This window comes from Melanotaenia boesemani, chromosome 14 (assembly GCF_017639745.1).
Source record: "Melanotaenia boesemani isolate fMelBoe1 chromosome 14, fMelBoe1.pri, whole genome shotgun sequence".
NCBI classification, from domain to species: domain Eukaryota; kingdom Metazoa; phylum Chordata; class Actinopteri; order Atheriniformes; family Melanotaeniidae; genus Melanotaenia; species Melanotaenia boesemani.
The window spans coordinates 15,810,739-15,830,849 of NC_055695.1; the positions used below are offsets into that span (position 1 = coordinate 15,810,739).

The 20,111-nt window shown below is 41.4% G+C and overlaps 1 protein-coding gene and 1 long non-coding RNA gene across 2 annotated transcripts; one reads left to right on the forward strand and one right to left on the reverse strand.

The window, feature by feature from the left end:
* Positions 1-381: 381 nt before the first annotated feature.
* LOC121653732 lies at positions 382-13,361 on the forward strand. Its single transcript, XR_006012846.1, has 3 exons — positions 382-392; positions 1,508-1,511; positions 12,982-13,361. It is a non-coding gene; the product is annotated as an uncharacterized LOC121653732 (long non-coding RNA).
* A 322-nt stretch (positions 13,362-13,683) lies between these two features.
* LOC121653053 (zinc finger MYM-type protein 1-like) lies at positions 13,684-16,619 on the reverse strand. Its single transcript, XM_042006261.1, has 3 exons — positions 16,349-16,619; positions 16,139-16,219; positions 13,684-14,490 (listed from the first exon to the last, which is right to left on the reverse strand). The coding sequence occupies exons 2-3, from the start codon at positions 16,172-16,174 to the stop codon at positions 13,684-13,686; spliced, it is 843 nt and encodes a 280-aa protein (XP_041862195.1). The 5' UTR covers positions 16,175-16,219; positions 16,349-16,619.
* Positions 16,620-20,111: the final 3,492 nt, after the last annotated feature.

The following is a 20,111-nucleotide window of genomic DNA, read 5'->3' on the forward strand; positions in this document are numbered from 1 at the left end:
GGCATTGAGGTGAAGACAAGGCAGCACTGGAAGGAGGAGGAATGGATGAGGAGAGGCAGAGAAGGGAGGAGGTGCTGGAGGGGGTTAAGGGAGGCACCACGGTCTTATCAGCTCTGCGAGCCGCAAGTGATCTAAGTGGGCTGAGAGAGAAGAGGAGGGCCTCTGTTGTGCCCTGCACTGCAAGATTGGGCTTTATGGCATACTCCTGATCTCTATCAGTGTGGGAAAAGACTGGAAGGCCGGAGGAAATGTGTGTTTATGTGAATGCGTGTGCGTGTCTGAACACATGTTTGTTTAGCTTGTATGCAGTTTCTGCTACTAAAGCGATCAAGTGGGCAGAGGTTTGTGTGCATGAATGTGAAGTGGCTACGAGTGTGTGTGTGTGTGTGAGGGTTCTTAGTTTCAGCCACCAAAGCAATCAAGAGGGCAGAGGCTGGTATGTTTAGAGCATATGTATGTGTGTGTGTGTGTGCGTGTGTGTGTGTGCAGTTAGCTGCTGAGCCTGATAAGGACTATAAACATCATCCAACAGCAGCAGGTGGGTGGGTTCACCCACACTAGATGATAAGACAGAACTTTGACCCCTCACAATCCTAACCGACCATTTAACATACACATACACATGTTAATATCAGGCCATAAAGTAAAATATGCTTCTGTGCTTCCCAATTAAATCTAATATCTCTCCCATTCCATTGCCTGGTGCTCAAACTCATTGCTAACAGGGAGCTGCAGTCATATGAATGTCTTGTCACCAGATGGCTGTAAAACAGCCTGATCACTCATTAGGAATGTCATGTGCTGAAAGTTACAGACTATTAGTGATCATTCATATCTGCTGGCTTTTCTTCCTTCAAAGGATGTCCACTCTGAGCTCACCTAAAGTCAGCAACAACTATGTGCATGAGTGCATGCCCACACCCACCTACTCAGCATCTGCTGCTCTCTAGATGCCAGCTAAGTGATGCACACTCTGCCGTGCCTCAATAAACCTGCAGCAGGGTCAAGGGGTGATGAGGCCACAGCTAAATTCATGGCAGGTTTAGCTATTAGTTGAGTCACAGATGAGTTCATAAGGAAGACGCACTTCATGGGGGTCATCGGGTAAATCATGCTCTGTTTCACCAGTGCATTCAGCTGTGCTTATGCACACTGACGCAACATACACCCAGACTGCGACAGGCACCAGACTCAGTGGTGACATACTCTATCAGGGCCACAGTGAGTCACCTGCACAGATTGGTAGACAAGCAGCTCGAGGTGAGGCGACACAAGATGAGTGTGTGCGCTGCATGCTTGGCTCCAGTGATATCATCATTAGGAGACAGCGAGGGCCGAGCAGTCTGATGGACGGCACACTCCACTCCCCTTGTGATCCAACCACCTCTCGCCCAAAATGACCACTTTCTCACTACCTCATAAAATAATGACAGGACAAAGAAATGGATGAAAAGAGATAAAAGAGTCACAGGGGAGGAAAAAGTGGGTACAGACGGTGTATATGCAGCCAGGTCTTGACCTTGTGTTAGACTAGTCCTTAGATGTGTCCATGGGGAAGAGACCTGGCCTGCATTTGGCGATCAGCACCCATTTACACAGTAAACCTGGAGTGGACACAGACATTAAACAGCCATTACATCAATAGTATATATGTGCTGCAATATAAAATTGTACTTATCACCACTTTAATGACCAACCATAACCACGATGAACAGCAGCTCTGACTGAGCGCGTCTAGTTAAGAGGTGACAAATGTGCATTGCTACAACTGTCAACTTAACGTGTGATAAATTAGTTATTTAAGATTGTCAGGATGATCCAAAACTAGATGCTTCAGTTTTACAGGTCAGAGAAGTAAAAGTGTAAGCTCTCAACAACAGTCATGCTGTATGAGTGGGGAAAATATTACTTTGTTAAGCCACATTGGTTCACCATTGCTCATTCATAGTGTGTATGTAAGTAAGAAACGAACTTTAAAGCTCTTTACAAGTACATTTATCAGTGTACAGTAAATTCTATTGCTGGCTTTCCCTACTAAAATATAGTCAGCATTTCTATAGTGATATTTTAGGTTCATAACAATAAAGTATTTGCAATTTAAGACTTAAAAACGTAGATAGACTGACCTTAGCTATGTAAGTACATTCTGAGGATGTTGGAAATCTTTTCAACTTGTTTAAAAAGCACATGCACTCAGTATGTGGTGGCAGCCATGTATTTAGGTGAGGTTTAATTGCTGCAGGTGCATCTCATTGCCTTGGTTCCTGCAGCTTCCTTACGAACACGTGGCACACCTACGCCTGCTACAGGAAGCCACAAGCTGAACGGTGCAATTAAAGATGTGGAAATGGCAAAACTGCAATGTGGCACCCTGACCAGGCATGAACACAGAAAGTCAACTTGAGGAAAAACTTCTACAAGATAAGTATGTTATACAGCAAAACTCTGGCATGTATTGATCATCAGATGCTTATACGTGTTCCTTGTATCAACCAAAATGAAAAATAAAATAAAATACCCTTGTTATGTATGACATTTCATACCACATGGACTTACTTAAAACATGAAAGAAACATCAGCACACTTCAATCACATCAAGCTGTTGATCTGATATCCTGCTGCTTTAATGTCTTGAATGTTTCCTCTTCATGTTACTGTATGTTCCAATATGCTCTAATTTTATTTCAGATTTATGGCTTTTTCTATTTGCACTGACACACAGCCGACATCTGTGCATGAATTCATACCAGCTATGTTCCTAACATCTGTTTGTCACACACACCTGGTCTCTGCAATAAACATGTTGGCATGAAAGTGTATTATGATCATCCCCTTAGTTCATAAAATTTCAACAACTAGTCCTCTTGTTTGAGAGGACCCTATAGTGATATTGCTTTTTTACTGTTATCTCAGCCCCCACCATCCTCTTGCCTGCCTGCATCACAACACCCAACCGCATGACCAGACCTTATTGCCTTTAGCCATTGTTGAAGTGAACCTCAAATTGAAGCATAGCCAGGGGAAGACCATAAAGTAGCCACATGGGTCACAGGACTGGGCTCATCATCTAAACGCTCATTATCGCAGATGTTATCACACACAAACCCCTGCCTGTCACGTTACCATAAAATGGAGGTCAGCTGATGCGCTGTTGCTGTGCGAGATAGCTGAATGGTGAATGGCCTGAATGAGAGCTCCTGCTGCTTCTATAGACTTCAAATACATCAGGTAAGGTGTTACTGGGCTTAAGAGATGTTAATGTGTTTCACACCTTGAAGCTAAAGGCAGTGGTTTGCGTCACAGCTTCCTTTTGCAAACAGTGGCACCCATCTCCTCAAGTGAGGCATTGTTCACCTCAAAAAGGCCTTCAGGCTGCCCAGAAAGGGAGGATCCACCGTTGTTTGCTCGACTGTCTGTCTTCACCAGAATTTATAGCCATGATCTTATGATGTAGACATCACTGCGTTTAACTAAAATTTCTTCAAAAGTGAAGTTTTCAGTAATCCATGAATGCCTTCTAGCAATGAATTGCAATGAGGTCTTAATGAAAGAATGAATAAAATAAACCCATTTTCAGCCTAAGCTACTTTACGTTGATAGCTTAATTAGTCAGATAAAGCAATGGTTTTTAGCCATTCATATTTTATTCACTTTTGTTTTGGTGCTCCTCTCAGAAAAACCTGTGGAAAGTGATAGAGAGAGGTACAGTATGTGAGCAATATTTGTCATTTGCGTGAGATTAAACCATATGTCAAGTGGAGTAAATCCCTAGAGTCTCCATAAAGTCACAGGATTCATTAGAAACATGTGATATTCCAAAAACAGATATTATTATGTGAAGCATATAATGGCTGTGTGAAATATAGCAGTGGTGGATGAAAGAAGTTAAAAATATCCCTTGTTGAACACCTAATATACTTGTAAGGATTTAATTACATTTACAGTGACAATGTTGTTTTCAGCTTGAGAAAAATGGGATCTTTTACATGAATTTAGGACACCATCTGCACTCTCACCACTGTATGTGAGACAGTACAACACCTCCAAAAATTCTGCAATTCCTCATAAAGTTACAGTATTCTCATAACAACCTAATAGCCTCCAGGTGATACAAGTAACTACCAGAGGGAAAAACATGCTGCTTAACAGTTTTCTCACAGTTATAAGTTTAATGGGTTTGATTAAGTAAGAACACCATTGTAAAATGTTACAGAAAACAAGTAGGGTGCCATCAGATTGCTGGAAAGCCGTGCATGTTTTAAAAGGCATATTTATACAAATTAACATCCCCTTTCAGAAAGTGGCCTTGTGGGTGACCTGGTTATGGAATATGTAGTTTGGGAAGTGAATGTGAGCATTAAGGCGGATTTATACTCTGTGGCGTCTGCGTCACCACCATAGGCGCTGTGTAGCGCGCTACGCGGAAGCCCGAAGCCCACCTTTTCCAGACCTGACATGAACCCCAGCTACGTAGATGGTTACACGGATGTAGTCCTTATAATTGGTCAATGTGGGATTAGGAGTTTCAGGATTTCTGGATCTTCTTGCTGAATTTATGTAGTAACTGCCATTTTTAAAAACAACACCCAATGCATCAAGTTGATGAGAGGCTGATCAAATTATTTCTTCGTTTTCTTCCATAAGCTAATAAAGAGACTGAAGCATACTGAACTCCATTGTTGTTTTTAAACAGAAAACACCTACCGAACTGAAGTGAACCATCAAAAGAACTCCGACCTGGTGAGTTTACTGGCCGATATCACCCCTGCTGCCACCTTCAGATTAGGAGGAGAAACTGCAACATGACATCAAAACGACGCGCACCCCCTACGCTCGAGTGCAAGAGCAAACTCACCAGCATCAGCTATGATGTAACCGGCCACACGCAGATGCCGCACAAGCATAAATCCGCCTTAACAGGTTATCTGCAGCTCATAAGACCACTTTAATAAAATAAGAAATGGAAAAATGGATTTTGAAGATAGAATTTTTGTTTACTATAAGTGGCTCAACATTTGAAATCTGCTGATCAATTGGCAGAACAGTTCATTCCAAATAAATAGACCCAAACCCACCTCTTCATTAAAACTCATCTTCAGGCCTGTTATGCAAATCCATGCAAACACAGTTCCAAAGGACATTTGTTAGGACACAACTCAGACCCAAACAGTCAGGCCTTTTTCATATGGCATCAGCCGATCAAACATCAAACGAACTCTTTTTCCATCCACTGAGCTCAATCTGGAGTTTGCATTCTTCATCTAAACTCTTCTTAGACAAAAGAGCACTGCCTCTTATTGTGAGAGTGACAGAGTGGCAGAGAAAGCAATGTGTTGACAGAGAGGATGGAGACTGCAAACACATCAGAGAGCAGATTGGCTCATGATCCACATCTGCCCTTCATACTGGGGCTGCTGGTGTAGCAGATTCGAAGAGGGATCGAGGTCGTTCTCAAGTGGGTTGAGGGCAAGCTGAGGTCAGTGCGCCGACAGGCAGAGTGATTAAGAGTTGGAATTAAGGGGACAGCAGCAAACATAAAACAGAGAGAGAAACCCATCCATCTGGTTGAATTGAGGTGGGTGAGATTAGATGTCCTCAGTGTACTGTATTGTGTGTTTCAGCCCCCACCCCTCCAACACACAGGCTGAAACAGTGTGCTCCACTACTTTCAACTGTCAAAAGACCTCCCTGGTATAAAAGGGGCACAGCCCTCTTTTAAAAGGTAGCAGTTGTTCTGATCCCGTATCTGTTCTCTAGGCTGGATTGTAATGGAGACATTAGCATGCAAATAACTGTTAAATCCAGCTCTGTCCGAGACTAAACAGACCTTTCACAGCTCTATGAAATGGCAGAACATGACAGGTCAGTGAGAGGTATTTCACGCACAGCTGATACCACCAATAAAAAGAATAATTTGAAACCACACAAAGCAAAACCAGACACCCTCCTCCTCCTCCCAAAATGACAGACCTACTTTGATCAGCTTTCTCCACACTATTTGTCAGATAAATCCCACACTTGCTGTTAGGTTCTTTCATAAGTATCACTTCACTGGCTAAGAGAATTAAACCCGTTCTTTATTTACCGAATAAGTCCCATTTTCCACCTTGATGTTAAAATGAATAAATCCCGAACTTACCTGGCTTCATATTTTACTCTAAATGACTTAAAGTAGATTCAAAAGAGGGATTGAAGGAGGGAGCTCCTCTGTTCCCCCATATCATTGCAATATCTGTTCCTATTCTTTACCTTTAATGATGCCTCCTTGTTATCTAGCTGGGCCTCTCAGAGATGCGCCTGCCTCTTAGCCTTTGAAACTAGATGCATTGTTTCAGGCAAGGTTCGCACTGAGGTTATGGGTAATTGCAATAGCTATTTTACATTTCAATCGGTTGTATAATCTCCTAGTCCTCATCTTCCCCAACACAAAAACCACTGATATCCCCTTAACTTAGCCATTTAGATGTGATAATGAAAGGATTGGCATAAAGTCTACTATGTTGCGCAAGAAAGTCCACTATTTCAGGCAATGTTTCACATGACACTTTAAAGATGTATGTGTGTATAAACTTCAGTTGCATTCATTGTGTTTTCTTTAAAAGATGCTGCATCAGAGCACTTTTTGTTCATTATTTCCAGAAAGTCATTTTGCTACATTTGAACACCTTGAGAAACAAACAAAGAAGGCTGGTTTGCGTGCTCTGATGTCAGCTTCGTCATATGACCTTCACTTGGCACAAGGGTTTCCCTCTGTCAGCTACTCTTAATGGCTGACCACTTCTGCTGAGGCAGAGTAGAAACTCTTAGCCATTGATGTTGAAGGACCCTGAGCAAAATTGGAAGGTCCTTCATTTATTGAGTCAAAAGTTTAATTTTTATTTGTGGCTAGAAGGGGGTGCTTCTCTTTTAGACTTCTGAAGAATGGCCACTTAACAAAGCCTCTTTCTCCTCTCTGATTTAGCAGGGTTTCCTCCCAATAATGACTTTGTCCCCTTCTTGCCTCATGCCACAATAAAAACCCTTCGAGACATAACTGCTGGGCCTGGGTGAATTAGCATGCCAACAATGGACAGTGGGCACAGCAGTTAGACCTCTGCACTTTACAGTTTATCAGGCCTAACTAGCGGGACAACTGTTCTTCCTAAACACCCACCTTTTTACATTTCTATGGAGAAACTCATTAGCAAAGTGGAATCCCCTCTTTCTTACTGCATCTCCCTGCTTTGTCTGAGGGCCACTCTTTGTCTTGTCTAAATCATCCCACACAAGACCCATTTTCTGGTTAATACATATTTACAGCCATGTCAGGTTTTTGTGGGAATCCTGTAGTTTTATTTAGCAGGCCATCATTCTAGACACCATAAACCCATTACCAAGTTGTTTACAGTAATTGTCTAACTGTATAGTAGTTGTATTTGTTGAGCTTAATGAGTCAGCATCTTGAAGGGAAGGCAGATGGCTAGACAACACATGTTTAGGATTCCCAAGGACAACCTTTAAACCTGACTTGTACTTTTTTCTTTTCTTAAAAGTAAACTAGAACATGGAAAATGAACATGTCCATAAGTTTCAACATTTCTTACAAAACTTGCACAAATATCTGCACTCATTTTAAAGATCGAGCTTTGTATATGACCACATGAAATACTTTGTGTCATACTCTGCTGTCTAGCATGTTTAAGCATGTGTGAGCTCACATTTACAGTACCCTCCTGGGGGGTAGGGTCACACGATGTCCTGAGTAAATTAACAGGGCCAGCTGTGATATCACCTAAAAGGAACATGGAGGCTGACAAAAGAAGAGACCCCTGTGTTCCCCTAAAAGACAAAAGAGACAGAGACAAGAGGCTGAAACCACACAATCATCTCACCATCTACAATGGCCAAGCCCCTGTAACAAGCAGGATCAGTAGCTAAGCCAGCCGAGGCCACAGGATTCAGTGCAAGCCATTAATTCCACTCTTCTTAACACACAATTAATTTCACTCACAAGCAGCAACTCAAAGCTTCCAGATAAAGAGGGCTGATTCCAAAACCAAGATTAAAAAGTGAGGCTGTGAAAAGTCTGTTGCGAAGAACGCTGAGCAGATGTTCATAGGCCAAAGAACCGAGAACAGAAGACACAACTAATGAGAAGAGGTAAATTGTATGGAGTCAAACAAAGTTACTCCTCATGTTTTTGTAGAATAAACTGTGGTCAATTTTTGCTGCTGAGTCACAAATGACTGATTTCAACCAAAACGCAACATGCTAGCAAAGTTTAATGTTTCTCAGTTTTTCTGTTGACATGGTAGACAATGATTCTGTGGACTAAGTTGGGATTTAGATGTTATTAAAGTTTCAACAAAAGAAGATGAAACAATAAAGAAAGACAAGCGGATAAAAATAAGCTCTCGCTGATTTTTCTTTTTCAGCTAACATGACCAGAGCTAATGTTCCTATGAGCTTAATTCAGCCACAGAAATAGCAAAAGCATGAGGGCGGTTAATTGCTGGTGAAGTAAAGCCACCTGCTAGAATCAGGAGCTCAGGAGTCGCAGAACTAGTCTTTTCCTGATTCCTGATCAGAGTCCAAGGAACCAGATTAGATCCCTGGAGTGCAGACATCCTCTTGGCTCCCCTTGTTTTGTGCATTAATGGCTGTCCCACAGGGCACTGTGATTTCTGTCTGTAACCAGATTCTCCCATACCCCTCCTACTCCTCCAAATAAAACAAGTTAAACACTATGTATGTAAAACATTTAAGAAGGTGGTTCATCTAATTTAACAATGAGACTAATGATGTATTTCTTGTTATAACAAAAACTAGTAAATGTTATTTTTGGTACTGATTGTGTAGGATTTACTGATCACTTACTTCAAGTTACTTCCTGCACTTCCTGTGCTCCCCACAAACTCAATTTCCAGTTGTTCACGTTTATTCATCCTCAGAAATTTACAATTTTGCTTTAACTTTCAATTTATTCTTAATTTTGAAAACTAAAGGACAAGCAAAAATCAATTGCCAAATTAGCTACTTAATTTAACAAGAGCAGGGATGTCCAAAGCTAGTCCTGGAGGGCCACTATTGCTACATGCCCTTTTTCAAACCTGTCCCCCATAGATAGTGATTCAGTAATTAATTTCTAAAATATTTGGGTTTCTCTCAATTCTCCGCCAGTCAAGATAGATGGACGCCTTTCCTTAGTCTGGTTCTACTGAAGGATTTTTTCCTGTTACAGTTGTCCACGCAACTGTCCCCTTATGCATGGGTAAGAGTGGAAGGGGGGTTTGAAATTTGAAGACAAAGTTCAATGTAATCCATTGGCCTTCCTACCAAGACAACCTTTTATGAATTTTTAAATATAAACACAATCATAAAAAATTGTTCTACTTTAGATTAAATAAATTTTCATTAAACTGGATTGTAATTTTATTTAATGCACTTCCAGATCAAGATGACCTTTATGAACTCATCTACAAGCCTTATGTTTTGTTGTACATTCATCCATCTCCATATTCTGGCACATACACGAAGGCTTACAACGCTTCGCCTGTGGGCAGAGGGTGGAGAAGAAAGCGTTGACCTGGGTTTAGTTGATGAGTGATGCCCCACAACCAATCAATTTGCCAGTAAGGGTTAGAGATAAGAAGCTGGACCCGTTGGCCAGGGGAAGCCTATGACCTCTCACCCATCCATCTCTGTCCTCATCTGGTCCTGCTGGATGTTTGGCACTCAGTTCTTCCATTAAATTCTCCTCCTCTGACAAAGCAGGCAGATGCTGCTATCCGTTTGTCTGTCCAGATTGGTCTGTTTGCGCATAATACCACACCCACCTCCTTCGCTTTTTCCCTCTGTGCAGCTTGGACTCACTGGTCCATCGCAAAAAGACACAGAGGACATTGTACCAAGCTTACCCCTTTCAAAATGACAGGACCCTGAACTAAACTTTTCCAGAGATGAGTAATGAGATCTACTAGCCCATATAGAAATTCTTTGAAGACAATCCAGGAGTTTTTGAAAGTAACACAAAGGCCAATTTCATAGTGAGGGCAAACTTTAGACTTCATTAGATGCCACATTTTTTTCCACCAGAGGAAATTCATACCTTTGAGGATTTAATTATTTATTGTAAAAGTATCTATTGAAAAAGGTAACATCAAACTTAGAAAACACATAAAAAACATTTACTGAGAGGGGGAAAAAAGCAGTTTAATGGAGAAACAAGCGATTATAATGACCTAAATTTTCTGAAACTGGCAGAAAATTAGAAAGAAAAACATTATTTTATGTCTTATGTTGAATTTGGATCTCTAATGCGATAGGATTATGCTTTTTTAAACATTTAATCACAACTGTACATATTTCAATATGCATTTTTACACATCTGAGAAATCTCTCTGAAAGACATCTCATGAGGTTTATAAAATGAAAAGTTTTCAGTTTTACAAATATACCAAAAACTGACTTGCTGTACTTTTAAGTGAGTGTAAAAGTATTTGGTTTGTACTATTTTCCTATGTGCATAGGACCTTCGAAATGAATGACTGCTGTGACTCAGTTTGCTATGCTATTAAGTAACATGAGGGCTGAAGATAACCACTCACAAGTAAAGCAACTTTTGCTGATCCGTTCCTTTATAGGCCAACCACTTGGATCACAAAAAAACACACCTTACTCTATTGCTTCTCAGTACCATGAACCTCATGATACAACCACTTATTTGAAATTCCACCAGAGCACAGCTCGCTATACACGCTCTCTAACACTAACAGTTAGGGGGTAAAAACCTAAGATGTAGGAAATTCTAAATCCTGCTTTCAACAAGATATTCTGTGTGAATTCAGGTGAGATATACCCAGATGCTCCTCTTTCTCACACTGTTATGTATTGCAAATGCTCCCAGCTGAGATTCACTCAGCCTTTCTGTAAGCCCAAAGAGACTCGGCCCACTCCCCAAACAAGTCATTTGCCTAAGCTGCCTGTCAGTCAGATGCATTTGTGTGCACTCAGAGTTTAACTCCACAGGGCATGGAGGATGCTAATTGTAACTTGGAGGGGGTTGTTCAGGTGTTTGTTTTTTTTTTAGGAAGGGGGTGACGGGGGGTTTGCACCTGTATGAATAGACTAGTACCCCTGCAGTTAACAGAGAGCCAGGCTGGGAATCACTGGCACACCTTTTCTCTTGATCACTAAACAGCCGTTAAGGCTTCATGGGGTTAGCATCCTGCAGAGCCTTTCTTGGAAGCATCTAAAGTTTGTAATTATATTGCCAGTGTGAACCTCATACTATTAACAAAACAGAGGTGGAGACAGAAAGAGGAAATGTCAGCAGGAGCTGGGTTTTGGGACAACCTAGCATAAAACATAACAATGTGAATGAATCAGTACGAGTTGGAGCAAACACGAGGGGTTTAGAAATGCAGTAATGTAACGCTTGTATATTAAATCAGTTTAAACAAAAAAGACCTAAACTCAGACACTTGTTCAGCTTGCTTTTACTGTAATAGGGCATTACAATTAAGACACAGCCTTGACCAGCCCCCAAAACATCTAAATTACTGCATTTAGGAACCTTAACAACACAAGTAAAAACCGCAAAAAGACATCTGTGACACAAAATGAAAAGAAACTATTTCTTCCTTTCTGAGCGTCTGGAGTCAGAGTTAGCTGCTACGGTCAGCAGCAACCATTGGAGTGGTCAGCGTGGAGAATTCAGTGCGTTCCATCATTTTGATAGCTGTGTCCAATTGCATTATGCCAGAGCAGCAGGTAGCCCTTGGCTGCTGGGGTCGTAGCTTTGACGGTCTCGCCCCATTGGCCCAAGGGCTCCGGCCAAGGTTCACGGGTCAGGGCCTTGTACGGACACAGGCTTGGCTCCTGGCCAATGGGTCGAGCTGGTCAGCAGCAGGAAGCAGTGGCGTTCAGACAAATGATTTATAGAGGTGCTGGATGAAGAGAATGTTAAGAGGCTGTACCTAAATCTGGTCAGTTTTTCTTAGTTCTGAAAAGACACAATATATTCTTGTTCTTGTTTGGCTTATCTTTAACTACAAGTGTTCGTCTTGAACATTCAGTTTAGTAAAGACTTGGTTTTTGTTTTTATACATTTATTCTCTAATATCAGCTGCAATTGATTTAAGTTATTTTCCTTTGGATGTTTCCCCTAAAACCTTCTGCTAATGAACAAAACTTGGGCAAGCTCACATCTTGAGAAATGCGGTTTCTAAAATATGTGTTGCCAAAAGTAAAGCAAGTTTGATCTGTCATCTTGTTGCAAACTGTTAATCGTCTGCCAACAAATTTAAGCAACTCCATCAAACCAGGACATTTCAGAAATAAGTTGAGAGCATCAAAAGTTTTCTGGTTGAGGAAGACAGGCGAGCTTTGATTGCCCTGAAGTGCATTTTGTTCTTGTTAGGGTATTGTGAACATATGGACCTCATACCCACTTGCCCAAATCAGAAATGGCATTTGTTTTTTCATGTAGGGTGATTTTAGGGCTAGAGACAATGAAAACGAATCCCTTTCAAAATGATCTAACAAAAATCTAATCAAGAGGAGATTATGTTATCCAGGGGTCACTGATGACTCACTTTACCCTCATTCAGCAAAAACTAAGAAAGCAAATCTAGGGGTATGTTTAAACAAAAATCAGTACTGAAAAGTTAAAAAGGATCAACACGTATGCACAGAAACTAGACTTGCTTTCCGTCATCACAGAAAGTAAACATTTGGCTTTGACATCATTCACCATCAAGGGAAGCAGCTGGCTGGCCTATGCTATGCATAATGTAAACCATGAAATGAACAAACTATGTAATTCTATATGGCCATAAGGACAATCTATTGGGCAACATTTCCCACATTCAAGAAGTCATAAACCATCCTGTGACTAGCAGAATGGCCCAGCATGTGGTTTATTTTTGGGGGACACACTTAAAGGTCAGGCGGAAATCCACAGGAGTCTGTGGACGTATTCTCTCTGCAGAATTACCACAGGGGCGGAGCCAGACCTGTAAAACACCCGGGGCTTAGACCAGAATGGCCGAAGGGGTTAGGGTAAAAAAAAACAGACTGAAAAAAGTACAGTTGCAGAGTACAATTTTAGATTTATTGCCAGCACAATCTACTCTAGAAAAAAAATATCACATTTGTATCACATAAATAATAATAATAATAATAACAATAAGAAGGAGAATGATAATCAATACAAAAGATGCTGAACATTTTTCAAAATGTATGTAACTTTTAACATTTACACAGTAAGTACTTCAATCCAGGATAAAACCACTGAACTGGCATTAAACAACAATGCAGAACTACAAAAAAAGCAAACAAACAAACAAAATAGGGCTGTATCAGGGCAAATTTTGCACTACACCAGGACTAAATCAAGATTCATCCATACTGCACCAGGACTAACTCAGGATTTATGCAGCACTACACTACATCAGGACTAAACCAGGATTTATCCATACTACACCATGACTAAACCAGTACAAAATTTCCTATAAAACAGAACAAAAACCAGGTCCAAAACCCAGACTGATACAGGATTAAACCAGATATAAACCAGAACCAAAACAGTTTAAAATCAGGACAATTGAGGACTAAACCAAGACAAAACCAGAATAAAAACAATACAATAGTAGCACTGAACATCATCATAGATCTTGACCTGCACTACACTGACAAAACCATTTACTTTGGCAATATAAGACTGTATCTTCGAGGCTTGAGTGTTGCGAACCTATCAATGACATTTTCAGGTTCAATGTTATTAAGGTATTCCTTTTCAATAGATAATATGGCCAAATCATTCAGCCTCTCTTGTCCCATGGTTCTCCTTAGCCATGTGTGGAGACGACGCAGGGCACTAAAAGAACGCTCACAGCTGCAGCTACTGACAGGAATGGTTAACGCAATTCTAAAGATGGCCTTCAGAGTTGGAAACATGTCCTCATCCAGCAAGTGGAAGGCTGTTGTAATGTTGTGAATGTCCTCTTTTTCCATTTTTCTTTTTATGAAGTTTTTTGCCACAAGGAGTTCTTCGGGCTTTATGGTCACATGGTAGTGGGCTGCAATGGGTTTTAAGGCATCTTCAGAGAGGAATGTTGGGGAAGATGGATTGCAGGCCTGAATCCCCTCCATTATTTTCTGTCCTGCCCCTGAAAATCTGTCTGCTAGTTCCTTCAACATTCGGTCAAGACAAGGAAAGAATATCTCACACCTAAACTCTGCTGAGCTTGTGAGACTTGGTGTTGCGCCACAGCTGGACTCCACCACAAAGCCATCGAGTCTCCTCTGCTTGTGCCGCGGTCCCTGAGGAATCTGGATGTTGCAGTCCCTGCAAACATCCATGGCCTTCTTGAATATTTCCTCAGCAGCAGCCTCTGTGCGCAGATTTGTGAGTGTATCAACTACTGACATCTTGTACTCCACAGCTTTGCCCATGTCTAGCCTTTCTCCCTGCAGGTAGCGGTGCAGGCCTTCAGTGACGCCAAGTACCTGTGAGAACATAATCAACATATACACAGTCTTGGGCTTTGACAGTTTGGACAAGATCCCTTTTGCAATAGGGGTATTTGTGGCCTCGAGAGTCGCTAAAACAGCAGAAATGTTGTTAAGAAGGGCTGTAACTGATTTTACTTGGCAGGCCCATCTTGTGTTAGAAAGCTGAACAAGCTCAGAAGGAACCAGTCCAAGGTCCTTTTGCAATTCTTTAAACCTTGTGTGGTTTACCAGAGAGGTGTTGAAAAATGTGTACACATTTTCCAAAAGTCCAAAGAAGTCAGAAGCAGCAGGGATAGCTTTACATGTATGGCAAAGGACAAGGTTAAGCTCATGTGCATAGCAGTGAATGTATACTGCTTCAGGGTGTCGCTGTCTAAAACGGGCCTGCACACCGCCCACCGCGCCACTCATGACAGATGCCCCGTCATAAGATTGAGCAACACAAAGTAAGTCATTGAGTGTGTAATACTGCAATAGCTCCTCAATTGTGTCTGTAATGCACTGTGCATCAAACCTTTCAAGTTTCCGTAAACCAAGAAAACACTCTTTGATATGGCCTTCACCTGACACAAAGCGTACACAAACAGCTAGCTGTTCTGTGTGCCCATCTCTAGCCTCATCAGCCATAACAGAATATATCTTTGCTTCCTTCATCTCTTTAACTATGTTTCCTGTTATTTCATGTGAAATACTAGTGATCATCTCATCTTGTGCAAAATGAGAAAGATAAGTGGTATGTGAGGGAGGTGTGTGATTTTGCAAAAAAGGATCAAATTTTTTTAGGAGCTTCATGCACTCAAGGAAGTTTCCCTGATTATGGCTGGACTCCTGCTCAACATGGCCACGGAATGGTATTCCTTGTTTGCCAAGGAAGCTTGTTACAGCTAAGATCCTGTGGAGGTACTGGCGTCTGTCTGAGATCTCTGCTGCATTTGCTGATCTAAGCTGCTCAAGCACATCACCTTGTTTTTTGGTGGTTTTGAAGCTATGCCAGCATATCATTGATGATGCATGGGTGGAACTTGTTTCGTGCTCCCTAAATGTATCCAAAGCCCTTTTCCAGTTAGAGAACCCTGAACGACTGAGGCCATCTTTTTTTATAGTGTTCTGCTTCCCAAAAAGACGACATGAAAAGCAGAAAGCCAAGTTCCTTGCTACAGAATACTCTAGCCATTTAAATTGTTGGAACCAATTGCTATTAAAAGCTCTCTGTTGGCCTCCAAACTGGCTGAGTGGATACTGTTGGAGTAGAGTTTGTCTTGGACCACTTTCTGCAGTTCCTAAGTCATTTCCTGCTATTCCACCTGCTGCTCCTTGCAGTAATTCCTGTTCTTCCCTTGTCTCATTTTGTACCCTTTCAGCTGTCCCTGGATAACTTCCTGTCATTCGACCTGCTGCTTCTTGCTGTAATGCTGCTGTGTTTTGGTGTTCTCTCTCTCCCCTGACTTCTCCTGACCTATCTAAATGATCAGAAAGAGAGTCATTAGATACGTATCTCTATATTGATCTCTCTAATTACTAGTTGGTATTAAACCATAAATCTAGAATTAGCGTAAAATTATAAATCTAAAAGGACACACTAGTCTAACGTGCTAATGAGATTTTGGCAAAGAACTGTCTCGACTAACATTGTCTTTCTCACCTGGATCTTGTTCCGTCTCTGTGCTGCTGTTCTCATTCTGCTCACTCTCTTTGTCTCCCTCTATGTTCCTCTCTCTTTGTGCTAGCAGTCAAACCAAACATCAAGAACATCAATATAAATCTACTGTTGTAATGAAATTTCACTTATTTCACCTACTACTACAAATATAACGAACTACACATAAAGCTTGATTAATATAATAACATTTACCTGTGTTTTTTCTTTGAAAGAAAACCCTGATGTCCATGGTTGGTTGTTTTCATATCAGTACAGAACTAAAACAGATTTAGATGGTACTTAATTTAGCCATGGCAGGTAGCAACTAAAAATATACAATCTATTTAGTAACACGACAATGATTTTATTAGTATATTAATTGTTTATTAACTCCAATTTCATAGACAACACACATGTAAGCTAGAAAACACAGCATCGTTGATGATTAGCCCCGGCAGAGCTAGCAAAGACTTATACAAGTAACGTAATACGTGTCCGGTAAGGTGAGCAGCGTGACATCAATCTCAACACAACTTTGTGATTCCTCATCATATTTGCGTAATACCCACCCGCTGTACTGTAGTAGTACTTTGGAAGTAGAGCGCTCCTCTATCCGACTCATTCAGCAGGTCACCGGTTTGTTTGTTTAAGCAGCGTCTCTGCCCTACGTGCGCGCGCCGTGCACAAACACTCAAGTGGCGCGCCCGGATTCGGATCATACCAAAATTAGGGGTTAGTTAGGGGTAAGGGGTAAGTTACAACTGTGCACTGTGTGCGTTGTGTCGAGTATGGTGTGTAGTTGGTTTTGTTTTATGCAGTTTGTAAGGCATCTAACTAAAAAAAAAATATCCGGGGCTTTTGAAAAAACTACCCGGGCTTAAGCCCCCAAAGCCACCCCCCCGCTCCGCCAATGAATTACCAGCTGCTATTTGAACGTGGGTGGACAGTTTGTCTCCACTGGCCTGAAGAGCAGAGCCCCACGGCCTTGAAACCTTGCTGCCCTTTCAGCTAATTGTTTGTGGGTTGCTTTTAAATTTATTGACAGTCTTGGTGATATACTGCTTCCATTGTGCCATCATGCTATTGTTAGCAACATTAACTATGGTTCCTGCTTCCCAGCCCTTGTGCTCCATGGCTGACCAGGGGCCAGAGAGCAGCCTCATGCCCAGAGGGAGGGCCCTCACTGTGGGCAGGAGAAGAGAACTTTACAGGTGCCGCGGCTCTTCACTTAGCAACGCCCTGCAGTTCAAAATTTGTTGTCCCCCTGTGGGTGCCTTTCTAAAAGTGTCAACCGTGGAACCCCTGATGGGAGATTTGTTGATATGATAACTCGATTAGGCTCCAGGATTGATGACATGGTGGCAGGGAGCAAGTCTGCAGCTCCAAGGGAGATGCTGACTCTTCTCTTTAACCTCTCCTCAGGAGACCAGATTCTGGAACAAGCCAGGCATGTGGCCCCTAAAAACCTTTGCTGAGCCTCTGGTAATCAGTCTCCAAAGGCACAATGGTGCAGTTCACTAACCAGGCAAAGAATCACAGTCCTTTTGATAATTTAAGTACATACACACTATACGAGTAAAGGACTTCAGACAAAAAGAGAATTCACTAATTAACAGAAGTAAATGTGAAAGTTCCCAGTTTTGTGGATTTATTATCCAAGCTGATCCTTCTCTCTTTCACTGCCTTTTCCTAATTGGCCAGGCACCATTTCCCAATTAACTTTAAAACCGCTTGATGACTGCAAGTTGCACTAGATATCAGCACACAGCTTAAACTGGAGTTAATGATAAAGTTATAGACACATTAAATTAGTAATTAATTTTAAACCATCAAAGAATAGTTTTTCTTGGGTGCTGAGTGAGGGATATGGAATGAATCCCAGGTAGTCAGACTGGTATTATAGAGTTAGATGCTGAGGATCTACTGATGTGCTCTCAACATCGCTCCACTTTTGGAATAATCTCTGCTTACCCGTGTCAGCATGGGTTGCATTATGAACTCTTGTTACCCCATGGTTAAGTTGGAGACTCAGGGTGGATTTATATCAAAAGACCTGTTCTCCCTCAATGAGGCCTGTAAAAGCTAAGGCATATCTGCTCAGGTGTAGCAGAGTCAAATGGTAACCACTAGAGAGTTAATTAAAAATAAAGTGTATGTTAATGGAAAGGCCTCCCTTCACTCAGACACTCCAATTGCACACAAAATGTGTTTGCTGCGGACAGGTGGGCTGCAAGTTGTATAAAATCTCATTTTCTTTAGAATAAACCTTTTGTCTTGATGCAATACAGTATTTAGCTTATTCTATTTAATATTTAATTCAAATTTATGTATGAAAGCCACACAGAGACCACATTTTCTTACAACTGGTATGTAATCAGTGAAAGCTTACAACTGACACATCTCTCCCTCTACGCAGTGCCATAAAGGATGTAGCACATGTATTATACTTTGCAAGTTTCTTCAGATCCATAGGTGATATTAGATCTACAGCTGGTTCACTCTGTATTTCTGTGATATGCTGTCCAAGCTGCCGGTCCTCTCACAGCAATATTTCATGCATTCCTCTGCAAAGTGATGTCAGCCATAATTACAGGTTGGAATGCTTTCATATATGGCAACAACAGAACTACCACAACTTACAGTAGATTTGACTTAACAAAAAACACATCAAAGCCGCGACATAAAAAAAGTGGAGCAAAAGGTATGTTCTGTGGTCTATGGAGGGATGAAGCTGGAAAATGCCACCAGCTCATCACCCCCTCAGTGCAGCAAGGAGAAGTGTGATCCATACCATCTGTCCACATGTAGAGAGTTCTGGATAAGTTCTTTCTGGATGAGTTCTATAATCCTTGTTAACAAAGTGTTTTTTGTCTGTAAATAAGAGCACTTCTAATGCCAAAGTGAGAGGTCAAAATTAAGTTTTCAATCCCTGATTCTGTGTTACGTATTTCGAGAGAGGGGATCTTTTATCTCTGTTTAACTAGCACAGATACTAGTTCTGGGCTAGTGCATTGCTTTTCCACATGCTTGACATTCACCACAGGGCCACATCATCATATCTTTGAGTTGATGATTAGTTTAGTTTCTTTTTAAGCTCCAGCTGCTTTTACATCAACTGGCCAATAACATGAATTTCCATGTTTTCTGGCTTCCAGTGTTAAAATGATTTACTATAACCAGATTTTCCTCAGCAACCAGGCCAATATCATAATCATACGGTATACAGTTTCTAAATTTCCTTGTATATTCTCAAGATACAGTTAAAGCACGAGATAGCACATTATCCACTGAGACCATTTTAAAAGTGGTAATTGTAAAGGTGCAAGGAACAAGTGATCAGCCACTACTGCTCAGAGTATGGCACTTTGTTTTTGTTTCAGAGATGTCTTATTGAAAATGTGTTTTCAGTAGCAAGGGCAAGCTGACCCCTTTCAGCTTCCCTAAAGCAATTTTGGATCAGTGGATACAGTTAGTTTATGTCTGGTCAGCAATACAATAAAGAAAATGTTTAGATTTGTTAGCTACAAATCAGAGAAAAAATTTTATTAACAAGGCCCCATACATAGAAAAAAAGCGAGAGAGAAAAGAGACAATGACATACCAGATATAAGGCAATAAAAGCAGCTGTTCAATCTTAACAGAAAAAAAGAAACAGACAACCAGCTGCTGCACCTGTAACTATAGTTGTTGGTAATTAAACCCACAACACAGTGACTGTCTCAGCATGCAAGATAGTAAATATCAGGAATGAATAGTGATCAGTAATTGTGCAAATGTGACCAGGCCACCACAAAGATCAGAGCCATCCCAGGGGACCCAGGAGACCAGCCACCCCCAAAGCGCACACATCCCAGCCAGCCCACTTCTAGGATGGCCCCAGCCAGAGTGCCCCTCTTCCACGGAGCACTGGCCACAGGAGGCCAGGGATGGCCGCTGACCCCGCTGGCGCTGGCCCCCCAGACATGAACAGAGTGCA